The sequence below is a fragment of the Schistocerca serialis genome, chromosome 6 (assembly GCF_023864345.2).
Source record: "Schistocerca serialis cubense isolate TAMUIC-IGC-003099 chromosome 6, iqSchSeri2.2, whole genome shotgun sequence".
In the NCBI taxonomy this organism is placed as follows: Eukaryota; Metazoa; Arthropoda; class Insecta; order Orthoptera; family Acrididae; genus Schistocerca; species Schistocerca serialis.
In genome coordinates this window covers 162,488,948-162,504,776 of record NC_064643.1, presented here as the reverse complement: position 1 = coordinate 162,504,776, position 15,829 = coordinate 162,488,948, and the positions used below count along the sequence as shown (strand labels likewise).

General features: G+C 37.2%; 1 protein-coding gene across 4 annotated transcripts in view; it reads left to right on the top strand.

The window, feature by feature from the left end:
- The window catches only part of LOC126484348 (nuclear factor of activated T-cells 5-like), a 405,657-nt gene extending 390,314 nt beyond the window's left edge, over positions 1-15,343 (top strand). For all 4 annotated transcript variants that reach the window (XM_050107806.1, XM_050107805.1, XM_050107808.1 and 1 more), the window contains exons 12-13: positions 6,856-10,341; positions 13,039-15,343. In XM_050107806.1, coding sequence (XP_049963763.1) covers positions 6,856-10,341; positions 13,039-13,043 — 3,491 coding nt within the window. In that variant the 3' untranslated portion in view covers positions 13,044-15,343. The remainder of the gene's footprint in view (positions 1-6,855; positions 10,342-13,038) is intronic.
- Positions 15,344-15,829: the final 486 nt, after the last annotated feature.

Below are 15,829 nucleotides of genomic sequence, written 5' to 3'. Positions count from 1 at the left end.
ATTGCTGATGAGCTTTCTTTTGAGTTCAGATATCTCTAATTTTTTCCTTCACAGCCTTGTCATGAGATAGAAGGAAGCAGTATATTGGTTGGGTCAAGTGAAGAGAAACTGAAATAAATCTGAAATTTACCTTGTCTCAATTGTAATCTCATCAAAATATTTGAAATCTGGTGAAAAATTTCACGTGCTCAAGACTAAAAAGCAGAAAATAATTATTTAAATAAAAATGATATTTTAATCTACCACATTATTAAATATGACTAAAATGTATATAATCTCTTACAGATAACCCAGAAAATTTGTGGTTGTGAATTTTTAATAGCTATGTAAATACTTGAGAGATTTCTCTCCGCTGTTAGAAGAATGTCCTTTGTTGTACTTATGTATACATTACTATGCGACAAATTATACACACGATTACTGTAGCCTACATTTACAAAATATACTTTGGAGCTATCAGCTGTGGGCACGTGCGGTGGCAGCGAGGGCAACTTTGCAGTCATATTCAATTCATAATAATGATGCTTGAATGGTTCACCTCTTTACTATTATCTATTTCATCCACCCCATGTTTTTCATTTTAAATTTTATAAGTATTTTCATAGCTATTAAAAATTCACAATCACAGAATTTCAGGCTCAGCTGTTATGGTGTTAGGAATTTGTATGGGGCTGCAAGAAATTGAAAAATGTGATATATTAAAAATTAATTTTTATTAAAATAATTAGTTTTGTTCATTATCAATGTAGGAAAAGATGAATTGCTACTTATCATAAAGATGACACATTAAGCTGCAGATGGGCACAGTTAAGACACAGTTGTGCCTTTTGGAAACTTACCTTTATGGTAAGTAGCAATCTATCTTTTCCTACATTGTCAGTATTCCTACCTGGTGTTTCCACTGTTTTGGTCGTATTCATTATTAGGCCTGGTGCTGCATGACTCCTGTCTGATTTTGTGTTGATAACCCTGTACTGACTCAACCAGAAGTCCATAACACTTTACAACAACCAGGCTGCTGAAACATGTCACTTGACAGCTTGTGTATAGTTGGCTCTACTGCGATTGGGAGGTTGCCCTAGCTGCCACAGCTCCAAAGTATGTTTCATAAATGTAGGCTACAGTCACCGTATATATAAGCCATTGCACAGTAATGTATACACAAGTACAGTAAAGGACATTTTTCTAACTGTGGAGAGAACAACTATGAAGAGAGAATGTTTGGTAGTATCTGAAATTGGGAAATAAACGATAACTGAAGTTAATGACATTCATTGTCTAGGAGAAGTCATTCTGAATTGTTACCCAATAATTACATATAAAATTTTGTATAATAATCCAATCTTAAGTGTAAGAAAGAACATGCTATCCACACTCATAAAATGAATTAAAGAAAAGATGCAAAGGCAAGTTGGTTGCAGAGAAAGAGAGAATTAATTCTGGATAAATTTATACTTAACAATTCATGATGTCAATGGCGCAATTCCATCCAGTTCTCCTTCACTATCATTCGAATTGCCACCAAGGCCATCAACATCACCATCAAGGGAAATCAATAACTGTTCATCTCTAAAAGCTCACTAGCATGGTCTACTTTTTTCCTCCATGAGGTGGCGTTTACAGTAGTGAGACCTTCAAGTAGCAACCTTTCCACTTCCGTTATTGTAAAAGAGTAGTTATTATTTTGAATGTAAACCTTGATGTCACTCCAAACCAATTCAGTTGGATTAAAATGGCAGTGATAATGGCAGTAACGTAATTATCTTATGTCCCTGTTCCCTTGCAACTTCATCTCCAACATATGTGTATGTCACAGGCCTATTTTGTTTTACAAGTGAACATACCAGGAGCTTTTCATCCGCATGTCCACAGCAATGTCTCTCACCTGCATTCACTGCACCATAGTTTCTTTGTGATCATTGGTTGTCGGAGTTCTGTCTAACACCACAGAATGGTAAAGTGCATTATCCATTAGAAACACTATTGGAGTACTGAAGTGGAATAATACATTTTTAAACCACTGCAGAAATTGTGGGTGGTCCATAACCTCATGGTAGTCACTGGTTTTTTGCAATCAGAAAACTAAAAGTCCTTCAGACACAAAACCATTTGAAGTACCTGCGTGGGCCACAGTTAATCTGGCTCCTCTTTCCATTGGCCGATGACTGCTGCTATTCGAAGTACCCAGCATTCATCAACTGCTTTCCATTGTTGACCGAGGTTTCACCTAACCATATAATTGAATGTATATTATTTCCTACAATATTATGAAAAGCATAATGAAAAGACTGTTGGAAAGTGAGCTTCTGACCAACAAGGCCTTTCCAAAAATAGACAGCACACACACACACACACACACACACACACACACACACACACACGGACATGGACAAGACTTCCCCCTCACCCCTCACAGCAGTATGGACACTGTTTTCTCCACAGGGATTTTGTTCTACACAGTGTGCTTAAGTATCTTCCAAGTCTTAATGTAGTGCCCATTCAGTGTTACAGTTCTTTGACCGAGTCTGCCAATGAATATAAACAGATTCTTTTTGTGCTCATTAAACTAGTGCATCCTTCATAGAGAAACAAATTTTGCCTTGAGTATACCGAGGCTTAAAGGCTTAAAAGTCTTGGTCAAGGATTAAAAGCTTTAGTAGTAGCGGCAGCTACTGTCACTTATATGAAAAGCATTGGGGGCCTCAAGTAGTGTGTATCATAAGATTTGTACACCCTCTATAAAATCTTCTTTTGGCACATTATTTTCTATATGTTTTGCAGAGTTGTTCAAAAATAATTTCTGTTTAAGTTTTGCAGCGCTTTCATTCTTGACAGGGAATTCAAAGTACCTATTTTCTATATTGACCTGTTGCAGTATTAAGTTGGCCACTGCAGCAAAACTTTTACTGTCACGTGGAGAAAAAATATGATTTGTTAAGAGAACCTAAAAGTATTAAAACATAGCCATCTGTTTCAATGATATTTGCATTTACTGTTGGAGAACCAACATTCCAGGAAGTCTCCATTTTGTTGATTCCTTACTGTATTGTGTTTCTGAAGCTGCTGTTAGTTTCTCTAACAACAGAGTGAGATTCTGGCTGTACACTTCATAATTTAAAATTGTGTTTGATGGATCTTTTTTATCCAAAATGGAGGCAAATTCACCATCTATGTTTGTAGTGTGGACAGTACTCCAGTGCTTTGTGGAAGTCTTGAAGATCATTATTATTTAACATTATCACTTGTAATGAAAATCATATCTCTGGAAACTACAACTGAATTAAAATAAAAAAACTAAAACAAAAAATAAAACAAAAAAAACTGTATGTGTACAAATGCTAACTTTCAAAATCAGGAGTTCCATCATTGACTAAATAAAGGAAGGAGTAAGAGGAAACACCTCTCACTATTTGGCTATTAGACTTAACAATGCCCAGAACTCAGTGTCAAAGCACATATTAGGGCAGAGTGATATAGAAATGAGAGTTTCACTTTGGCCTGCTTTCTGTGTGAATTACTTTGGTGTGTAAGTTTTTATGTCTGTGCAGATGGATGATTGCCCAATTCTGAAAGATAGTAAAGATAGTGCTCTTGGGTCAGTTGGGTGCTGCAGATGAGCAGAAGTATTTTGTAGGTTTACTAGCAAAAGTTGATCTTCTAAAATACATTTTTCTTTCTAGGATAGACTATTCTGACCTTTAATGTTGAGCTCTTGTCAGAATCTTCTTTTCCAAGATTAATATTAAAGATGATGTAATATTGTTATATTTGAAGACATGTATTTTGTAAAACAGGGGTATTTATTTATTTTTAAATTTTTCTCAGTGTGTTGGAGTGACTTGTAAATATTGTTTAATAATATGATACCACATGTTTGAATATAAGCTGACTGGACCAAAATTAGTCATCTGGTGTGATAAAAGTTTTAAGATGTCAGTAGATGGTGTAGGAGGAGGATTATCTTGGAATTCATTCTGTGTGTCTGTGAAGTTGATACAGTACAGTGCTCATCTTATTCATTAGGTGGAAAACAACAGGCAATATTTATGTGAAAGAAAAGAGGTGTTATTGCCTTGGGGTGCACCAAAGATCATCTCGTGAAGAGGACAGTAGTGTGTAGGTGTGTGCTGTCTATAGTCCTGTGGGTTTATTAGCATTGGCAGATACTCCAGTCAGCAAGTAATTCATGTGGGAATTGTGGCTGAAAGTTTATCATAATACTCTCCAGCCGCTAGTTTGTGGTCCAACTTTGAGCTAAAAACTGCTTCACCATTAAGTACCAATATTATGAAAAGGAAAGTTGCTACTCACCATGTAGTGGAGATGATGAGTGGCAGATAGGCACAACAAAAAGTGTGTCACAAATAAAGCTTTCCGCCAATAAAGTCTTCATCAACATTACATGGCGCACGCACGCAAGCGCGCGCGCGCGCGCGCGCACACACACACACACACACACACACACACACACACACACACAGGATCTTTGTCATCCAAAATGGAGGCTGTTTCACCAGCTATGTTTGTAGTGTGGACACTGACAGTGTCATTCCAGTTGCCTGAGACCGAGTTGTGCAAGTGTGTGTGTGTGCCGTCTATTGTTGACGAAGACCTTACTGGCCGAAAGCTTTATTTGTGACGGTCTTTTTGTTGTGCCTATCTGCGACTCAGCGTCTCCGCTACATGGTGAGTGGCAACTTTCCTTTTCATAATATTGTTAACATTCCATTCTAAATTTTCCATTGTTTGATTTTCACCATTAAGTATGGATTCCTAAGTACATAATGGTATGCTCTCATGAAAATTTCTGAGTAAGTACCCAAAGACAGTTACAGTGACCCAATTTTCTGTTTTCATGCAGTCCAGAATTAAAGAAACGCAAGATTCAGGAAAATGCAGAATTGAGAAAGATGTTAAAAACCCCAAAATATGAGCAAAACATAAGCAGTTGGCATGTATTATTAAAAATTGTAATCCTCTCCAGTACATTGGATGAAATCTGTATACGAGAAGGAAATAAAACATACAGTCCAATGTTTACGCAACAATTTGTGGTAATGAATTTCATCAGTTCTTAATAAATCACAGATATGTAACAGCAAGTAAAAACTCATCAAAAAATTGAAATTGGTAACTGGGTACAAGGTTGTTGTTGTTGTGGTCTTCAGTCCTGAGACTGGTTTGATGCAGCTCTCCATGCTAATCTATCCTGTGCAAGCTCCTTCATCTCCCAGTACCTACTGCAACCTACATCCATCTGAATCTGCTTAGTGTATTCATCTCTTGGTCTCCCTCTACGATTTTTACCCTCCACGCTGCCCTCCAATGCTAAATTTGTGATCCCTTGATGCCTCAGGACATGTCCTACCAACCGATCCCTTCTTCTAGTCAAGTTGTGCCACAAACTTTTCTTCTCCCCAATCCTATTCAATACCTCCTCATTAGTTACGTGATCTACCCATCTAATCTTCAGCATTCTTCTGTAGCACCACATTTCGAAAGCTTCTATTCTCTTCTTGTCCAAACTATTTATTACCCATGTTTCACTTCCATACATGGCTGCACTCCATACAAATACTTTCAGAAACGACTTCCTGACACTTAAATCTATACTCAATGTTAACAAATTTCTCTTCTTCAGGAACGCTTTCCTTGCCATTGCCAGTCTACATTTTATATCCTCTCTACTTCGACCATTATCAGTTATTTTGCTCCCCAAATAGCAAAACTCCTTTACTACCTTAAGTGTCTCATTTCCTAATCTAATTCCCTCAGCATCACCCGACTTAATTCGACTACATTCCATTATCCTTGTTTTGCTTTTGTTGATGTTCATCTTATATCCTCCTTTCAAGACACTGTCCATTCCATTCAACTGCTCTTCCAAGTCCTTTGCTGTCTCTGACAGAATTACAATGTCATCTGCGAACCTCAAAGTTTTTATTTCTTCTCCCTGGATTTTAATACCTACTCCAAATTTTTCTTTTGTGCAAGGTGCTCCAGCTATTTTCCAAAACGCCGCGACCACAAATTATAAATCAAAACACATGTTTTTGAGAGATCTTTCCTTTGTGCTCACCCAGAAAAAAGTGAAAATTGGTGGACATGATGAAGTAAAATAAATTAGGAGATACAGAAATCTTTATTTTATGTGCTGTTTATAGCTGAAATAAAGTAGCAAGGAAAAATATAAAATATCACGGCAGCTAAGTGGTAAAACCATAGATGTGGACATATGCTTAATGACAAACTTTGTCACCATTGCTGTTATTGTTCAATGCTTTTCTTATGAGTTGCGCTGTATAGACTCGCCACACTTCATATGCTCCACCCCGTCAGTGTTGTTTTAAGCTCAATGAGAGAAACATAGATGTGAAAAAATGACATCTTCAATTGACGTTACAAGCTTATTAGAAGTTGGCTTAGTGACTTTCTGTAGACTGTGTAAAATGTAAAATTAAAAGAAAGCTCATGTGCTACAGTTTCTCTTCATGCCTTTTATCACTGCTGCCAATTCTCTGATGAACAAATTGGCATTGAATTTGAACACTCAAGAACATCTCTTGACAACGTGTAACACCATTCCAAAAATGAGAAATGACATCCAAGCAATACTATCAACTTGCATCAGTAATCACATCACAAATAGTTGAATATTCCTGTTGTTATGTCAGAACATTGCCCTGTCTGTGCTACAGCAAATGACATCTGTTACTGTGTCTCATAGAGCATTACACACAGTTAGTATAAGGTGACTAATGTTTTGTCCAGTAGGTTTTTCTTGTAAAGTAAGTAATAGTAACACAGTGCATACTACATTATTGTGACTATATCATGCTATTTTTTCATTGACAGGTGCTGCAGAGAAAGATGTGCGCCCACTAATGATGTGGCAGACACCTGCTGGTGCTGTAGCAAAAGAGGAGAAAAAACAGAATGAGCAAAGTTCAACTGTAGGAGTTAAAATGTTGCCATTACCTCCACTTTTACCATTGCCACGGAGGACACCAGATGTGCAGCTTATTATTCCTGACATGCATGCACCTGAACTGAAGACAGAACTGGCAGATGAATCAAGCCAAAGTTCATCTAATCAGCTGTCTCCAGAAGACCTGAAAGGTATAGATCTCCGAATGAAGCCTGTCACCACTGTGGGCCAACTGGCCACTGCTGCTGATTTGTCCAGCACGCAGTCCCCTTCCATGGCTACATTTCGTCGGTTCGTGTCTGGAGATACGTACTTACCTTTGCCGTCTCAAACAGGGCAGAGTGTTGAAAAGTTCCTCTCCCACTTAGAAGATAATTCTAAGGATGCTAGTCAACAAGCATCTACATATAAAATAGCTGAAAACAGTAGTTCCAGTGGTTCAAGCACTACTGCTGTAGTTACGTCTCAGGGTTTGCCTGTTGAGAAACCTATTGCGCCATTTAGTTCTCAGTCGGTACTATTTGAGACATCCCAGCAGCAGACTTTGTTGACTCCTAGGCACGTTCTTCAGCAACAACCCTCACAAAAAATTGGGTTTGTCGGAGACATCCAGCTGGCTTCTCTGTATGACTCACAGGAGAGGTCAGACAAGGCAGAAAGTCCTAAGAAGTCTCCTCCCAGACAGGAAGCTATTGGACAGTCGCAGACATTGCAAGAGTCTGTTCCACAACCTCAGCGACTGCAGACGGCACTTGTACAGCCTCAGACACTGCAGGAAGCGTTTAGTCAGTCTCGGACGTTGCAAGAAGCGTTCACTCAGTCCCAGGGCATGCAGGAGGCATTTTCACAGCCACAGGCTTTGCAGGGGGCAATGGCTCAATCTCACTCACTGCAGGAGGCAATGGCACAGTCCCAGTCATTACAGGAGGCAATAGCTCAATCTCAGTCTGCACAGGAGGTGATCAGTCAGCCTCATTCATTAAGGGATGCAATGACACAGCCACAGTCGTTGCAGGAGACTGTCACACAACAGCAGTCTTTACAGCAGGCTATTACAAATTCACAGTCTTTACAAGAAGCACAGTCTCAGTCTGTGCAACAGGCCATTACTGGATCACAGTCTCTGCAGAATGCAATTACACATTCCCAGACACTTCAGGAGACAATTACACAGAATCAGCTAATGGCACTAAGTAATCTTTCCTCTCCACCACTCTCAAATCTCTGCAACCAACAAACAAGTGTGACAGAAAATGCTTTGACATGCAGAAGTCAGATTTCAGAAGTCCGAGAGCCACAAGTGACCAATGAGAACCCGTTGAACATATCTCAAATGATGAGCACTCTACCTGAACAGGGAGTGGTAATACAAACACCCACTCCTCTTCTTTTCAGAAACACACAGGAATCAGTTGCCAGAGACACTGTTTCTATGGACACAAAGTCAGATGACCAAATGATGGAGAGCATGAGCAGCAATCTTGAAGCACGTCCTCTGAGTAATGGATCTCACACAACTGGCAGTGGTCATAGTTCACCAGTCGGGCCATCTGGAAGTGGAGGACTGAACATTCCAGCTACATCACCCCCTTCTTCCACACCAGTACTGTTAAACCAGGAGCAACAAAGTCTCATCTCCAGTTCTGGATTGGAAGCTCTTGTATCATCAGCTATGGATAGTCACATGGTTTCTGCAACAGAGAAGTTGGATGCAATTGTTAATTCAGCTGCTGACAGCCATATGGCAAATCAAAGTGCTAGTGTAGCTCGAGTGAATGAAATTCTAAATTCTCAAGTTTCAGTTGGACTTCGTGACCGAGATAGCAGAGGAGATGCTCAGCAATCTTCAGTTCTTGTAGAAAGTATTAGGTTACAGCCTTCTCTTTCTTCTGTAAGTGACCTGAATCCTTTTCACTTGAATTCAGTGCAGCCAGGGCAACAATCAGCACAAATTTCTCAAGAAACTATTATCCTCAATAATGCTGTATCAGCAGCTATTGACGAGCATCTCCGTAGGCAGGATGCAGGGCAGAAGGAAACTATTGTGTCAGGTCAGTGTACGCTAATAAATACATCATTGCCTACTACGAGTTCTGGACTACCTATTGACACTCCATCTACTTCAAACAGTGTACTTTTAAAAAATCCTCATATATCACCAATTGCTGTGAAAAGTATGATTCTGGACACATCTGTTACTGTATCAGTTGACAGCCCTGTTTTGATCACAAGTCCAAAAAATTCTTCCCCCATAGCTGTCAAACATATGGATCTGAACTCTTCTCCTTTAGAGTCTCAAACCTGCCTCTCAAACTCAGCTGTTGCATCTGCTCTAGCTGCAGAAAATGATATCCGTATGCAAGTTTCTGATTGTTCTCCAGCCATTGCAGTGAAGAACATTATTAATTCCCATTCTAGGAATATTGAAAATACAAGTGCTGTTGTGGCACCTACACTCACATTAAGTGCAAAAAACAATAAAACAGAGATTTTGGAACCTAGTTCTTGTTTGTCATCAGCGGCATCTGCAGCAGTCCACCCACATTCGTTATGCTCGCTGCTCAATTCTACTAATGCTTCCACACTAGTGAGCAGTAGTTCTCAAATCCAAAAATCTCCACTCATTATTACAAAAGCACCTAATGTTTCTTCTGATTGTTTGGAGACTGAAGCTACTCTACCCAATGATGAGACACAATCGCAAGAGATTCAAAATCATAATGAAGTTGGAACAAACCCCTGTGGACAAGCAAGAACTGCTACTAGTGACACTTCAGAATCTGTCATGGTGTCACATACATCACTGCTGAATTCTATGTATGCAGCTGCTTCTGATTCTCAAAATGTGAATTTCAGTGCTGGGTCTGGTATGGTTGTTGGAATGAATTCTGTAGAAAGCTGCCAAGTGAGAGTGCCACAGATTGAGTCCTTAAACAACTTGCCCCATTCAAGTACAGAAATTCCACAAAACTCAGCATTGCCTGAAGATAATATGCTTGCGTCTAAAACTGTCAACAGTATTATTGGCCTAACATCAGATGTAAAAGAAAGACTGGATACTGTTGGAGGTCAAACAAGTGTTGGAGAATACCCAGTTTCAGATCGCAAAGTTTGCTGTGAAAACAACTGCTCAGAGACTAAAAAAGACCAAGAGTCTGCACCCAGTAATTTCACACAAATTGCAGATCCTGTGGAAACAGCAAAGACCGTAGACCAACAGCATAAAGTGACAGCAGCACCATCGCTGCCTGTACCTGTTGCAGAGATTTCTTCTGCATCAACACCAACCAAGGTGTTGGCAACCAGTTCAACAGTGCAGAAAAAGTGTGAGGAGGGAATGGTTCCTCAAGAACTGACACAGATGTCAGAGAGTGACTTGATAAGTTACATAAATCCTAGCTGCTTTGATCAAGGTAAATACTAACATCTATTGTTCAAAAATATTATATGTTATTTATTCTTAGGAAAATGAGAAACCAGTTGTTCAGGGCAGGGAAATGATACGGGAATTGTATTGTATTATGATATATTTCCTTATTCCATTTTTGTTGTACTGCATTAGGCAAAAAAAAATTAATTATAAGATCTCAGATGTTGAGCTGCACATTTATAATGTACAGTTTGTTAGCATACTTAGAATGTAGTTTACTTATAGTTTCAGCTTAATATCAGTCTCATAAAGCTGATGTGTTGCCTGTTCATATGTATTCTGAATTGTGAAACGTGATTTAGATGTTAAATGTGATGCAGTGTAAATTGTAGGTCCCATTACCATCTCAAGGTTATATGATAGGGTTGCAGGTCTGTGACTGAATAATGGAACATAGTCAGCATGTGTCTCGGTATCTACAAACATATAATTTCCTGAAGTTGTAGAATTTTTTGTGCAAGAGCACCGATTATAATATAGGTCTTAGTCAAGTTATTTAGCGATAGTGGTGTAAAAAAAAAAAAAAAAAAAAAAAAAGTTAAAGTTGTTCGAACTCAGTAGCTTGATGTCAGTTTTGTGTCAAAAATGAAAATATATTATAGTCTGCCTGTTGTAGTAGAGATACATCATTGCAGCTTAAAAGGCAAAAAGCAAACAAATCAGGGGAACAAAGTTCCGTGTGCTGATCCTGAGGGACGCATCATGACTGGCAGACCTCTGTGTCATCCACTGCCAATGGTGTCACTACTTCTCACTCAAGTAGCTCCATCCTGAGACTGAGTGCACCATAGTCCAGTCCACCCACCAAGGAAAAATATCTGATCGTACCAGGAATTGCATCCGGGTCCTTTGCGTAGCAGGCATACACACTGACCACTGAGTTACAGAGGTGGATAAAATAGCAAGTTACAGAGATGGATGAAAATCCAAGATCTTGTTGATTCACCTGATAATATGTGGTAGAAATATCTTTACAGTGAAGAGTGTCTCATGAGGTCAGAAATTTATTAACATACCTTTAACTTTCAAGAACAGATAAGTAGATTCATAAATTTAGCAGTTGATGGCTGTCACCTACCAGTATACATTGTGGTGAAGCACAAGGTTAGATGTAGGAGGGAACAGAAGCCATGGCTGTAAGCCAGTATTTCTAATTTAAACAGGTGCATTTTCTTTTCTTAACATTCATGGTTATTCAATAATAACCACCAACATCACCACTGTTACTATTACTTTTGGCCAGTGAATGGTAACTGATAATTTATATTCATCTCACGTCAGTACTGACAATGAGTTTTCAGAACCAGCTAGGAAGAATAAACAGTAAAACTGAATTTCCAAACAGTACAAAATATTTCAGCATTTTTGTGAATATGTTTTAATTGCTTGTACTTCTGATATTTGTTGCTATTGCAGTCGTATCATGCAGTACATGACTCTTGTCACAACGAACATATCCTAGTCAGTATTTTTTTTAAGCTGGGTGCATGAATTTGGCGTGTTAACTTGTTATTAAATGATACAGTGCCTGCTGATGATGTCAGTATATCAGGTCATTTCTTCCACAGTCTTTGTTTGCAAATGTGACTAGAAATAGCAGTAGTTTCTGTATACTGTACGACTTGAGAACTGCTCTTTCATATTAAACCAAGTGTTGGTTAGGATACCTCAAGATATGCAGTTTTCATTGACAGTTATTGTTTTTTGTATGGTGATTATGAAGTTCCTTGACACTAATATAGTTATCTTAGTTATCCAGGGTAATATTTTAATTTGTACATGATAATCCAGTCATTTTTGCAATGACATTTAGAAATTTTCTTTAAATCTTTATGGAACATTGATTCAATCAATTGAGTTATGGCTGTCACAAAATGCTAGGACAATTATTCCATATTTTAACAACTGGAATTATTGTTTCTCATATAAATGGTTACTCGCTGTGGCACGTTAAAAGTGCTTGTCCTGTGTGTATTCCATCTCCACTCCTGTCAATGTCATCAGTGTCACTCCTGTTGTGTATGTAGATAATTTCTTCACAAACAGAGATATGACCAAACTTTTTTGAATCTGCCCTACCCCATTCATAATGAGTGCTAGTCCAACCGAGATACCTGTTCCTTCACAATTACACAGAAAATGAGCCTACTGATAGGCTTTCACAATAAATTTGGTATGCTACACCTAAAAAACGAAAAAATGGGCACATGAAACTAATATTTTCCTCATCCTACCTCAGTCCGCCCCCATTGTCTTTCAATTATCCCAGTAGTCAGTCAGAAATTTAAGTAAATTAGTATGTATTGTCCAGTGAGTTTAATTTGCTGTATATGAATGATATGTTTTGTTACAAGTATAGGTACAAAAATAAGAAAAACTGTTTTCTAAAAAGTCATTAAATTTTGGAAATTTTCAAACACTCTCATACAAAATCACTCGGATGCAATTTGAACAATCAGTGTATTTTGTTGATATTCAATGTGGCAACTTTTGTGGTAATTCTGTGCTCTTGTAAGCTTATGGTTGTGTCTCTTTTGTACAAGCAAGTTTCACACAATGTTTAAAAAATTTAGTGTCTTTACAATGTGTAAAAAACATAAATGTGTTATATTCACTTCAAAGAAATAATTAAGTCTTTTAGAGTACTAATTTCATGTTCACATTTCTTTATTATTTTCAGTTTGAACAGTCGCAGTGCTTGTCACAGTATTAAAGAACATGGCTGTAAGATACCTCCTACGGATATACAAGGAAGCTTCGTTATCATTCTCAGTTTTATGGCTAATGAAGTTTATTTCTCTGATTGATTCTACATACAGTATGTAATTACTGTATTGTTTCTATTGTATATATCAATTTTACTGTTTATGTAACATATTAACAGTGTTTATGAGAGAGAGAGAGAGAGAGAGAGAGAGAGAGAGAGAGAGAGAGAGAGAGAGAGAGAGAGAGAGACTAATGAAATCTCTAAATTGTTATTCTTCTTCATAGTATTTTTGTGCTTCTGTAACTCAGTGTACCCTGAAACTCGATTCTGTATATAATTTTGGTGTTGTCTTAAAATTGAGCTGATATTCCATAGTTATTGTTTTAATGTTAATTTACCCTTGGTGTTCAGGATGTTTAATGTAATATTTGTGTGTTGCAAGTCAGAATATGAATGTATTCTATTGAGCCAAGGATTCATGGATAGCAAAAAGTTTCTAATGAAACTTTTATATCAGGAGGATTGTGTCATTTCCTGATGCGAGCAGCATGAACTGCAATTGAGAAATACTGCAACACTCATGTCAAGGCATAAACTTGTATTTGCAAAGTGAGTGGAATCAATTTAGTTGGAATTGTGGTACTGCTATCCACCTAAGAAACATGTTATAGTTATTTCAGTGTGTTACACCCTCTGTTAATCATTGTTTTGTTTAATGGGGCAGTGAAATTGAAATATAATTTTCAGGCATCAACATAATTCACAGTGCTCTCATATAATTTTGAAACAGCGTGTGTGATTTAGTTATACAAAAAAAGAGAAAGATATGAACAGAAGTTGATCTGATAAAATGTAATTTGCCAGTGCTAATGGCGTTTGTCTTGTGGATTTGTGTAAATGCTTAAAGGACTGAAGTTAATTTATCTGATGATGTGGGAGTTGAATATCTTCAACTATAAATTTTCAGAGAACTACAATTTAGGAGGAGGAAACACATTTTGTTTTGTGTTTAACAATTACATTTCTGAGGATAAGGAAAAGAAACAGGGAAAAAGAGATTCTTATTTACTGACATCACACACAAGAAACACTTATTTATGTTATAACATTTTGGACTAGTTATTTTATACTTGTTCAGAATAATAAGCTTTTTCCCTTTGGGAAATTTTTTTCTCGAGCCTTTCGTTCAATGAAAGGTGTATCAACTTGCCTGTTAGTAATATTATGCTTAGATGTGTAAAATATATCTGTCTGAAAGATTAGGGACTTCCTTATGGAAGAATTGACAGTCTGGACAATTATTTTTATAAGAAAAACCACAAAAAGAAGATCAATGTTAACAGACTAATGTGTGCTTTATGTACACAGCATAATTGTTAATCATTCCTAGGATAATTCCCTGCAGGTGTCTTCTTTTCTTAAGAAATTATATTTCTTTATGTACATATGCATTTGTAGGTTGTCCCTAATTTTATATTTGCTACAGAACTTCAAATCCTATTATTTATTTAAACTGGTGCTATTTTACAAATTGCCTTGCAGTGATGACAAATTAATTTAGTAAATTTATGTTATTTATGAAGCTGTGTTTGTGCTGTGAATGATGGGGCTGAATGGAAGTTAAGTTTATGATTTAGTCTTCAATCGTTGGTGTACAATATGCTCAGGCTGCATCTGCATTCTGTTTGCTAATCAGTTGATTTGTATGAATCTTCAAAGCCCATTTCCTACTTGTTGTAGTTCCACATTCTTATTTTGCGGTAGACACCTGCGCGAGATACATAAACAGTTTATTTGCACCGTATGTGTTCTTTGTCATTGTGTTACAGGAACTGTAAATGACCTAATTAGCTTTTATATATTATAACCACCTTATTAGTGTGCAGTGCATACTTTTTGGTAGCAGACGTTATTATGATTGTTGTTTTAGTCTTCAGTATGTGAAATTTTTAATATTTTAATGCCTGTTGTAATTCGTGTACAGTTTATTTTCTGTTAGATATGAACTGATTTTTACATCAAGATGTAATACTTAAATAAAAATTATTTTGAAACATGTTGTTGCTTTTATATCATTGCAGTTGTAAATGAAAGAATTGTTCATATTTATGAGGTCAGTTGACCACACACACACACACACACACACACACACACACTGTAGTATCAAAGTAATTGTGCTGTTACAAATTCATATTTTGTGAGAATATTGTGTGTACCGCTTTGGAATATTCAAGGCTGTAAATTAGTCATCCTTTATAAATAAATATTTGAAAAGTTACCAGTGCACTTTTATTCAGAGCTGATCCTCATACAGTCAGAAATTATGTTTAAGTACAGAGTAGCCTATTGTGTTACTATGAGCTCATGTTTGGAGATGTCTGCATTGTCACTTGATACGAATTGCATTGAGGGGAGAATATACTGTTCATCTTAAATTGAGATATGGGTGAGATTTAGGGTGTTATATTAAAAATATCAAATTCAGGTGTAACTGATTTAGTTTTGTTGATGAGTTGGAAATTTAGTATCTGCTTGAAATAAATGAAGAAAATGATTTTTGTGCCCTCCGTTTTGGGAATGCTATCAGCGATTATCAAAACAAGCTAAAACGTATTTCTTTGTCAGCAAGTGAATTTTTAACAGCAATGTAATTCTGTGTGTCCTGGTGTTGCTGGCCACAATCGGATGTCATTTACAACACAATATTGAGCAAACACAGCTAAACAGGCAGATTTAATTTCATCACTACTTCCATTAAGACACA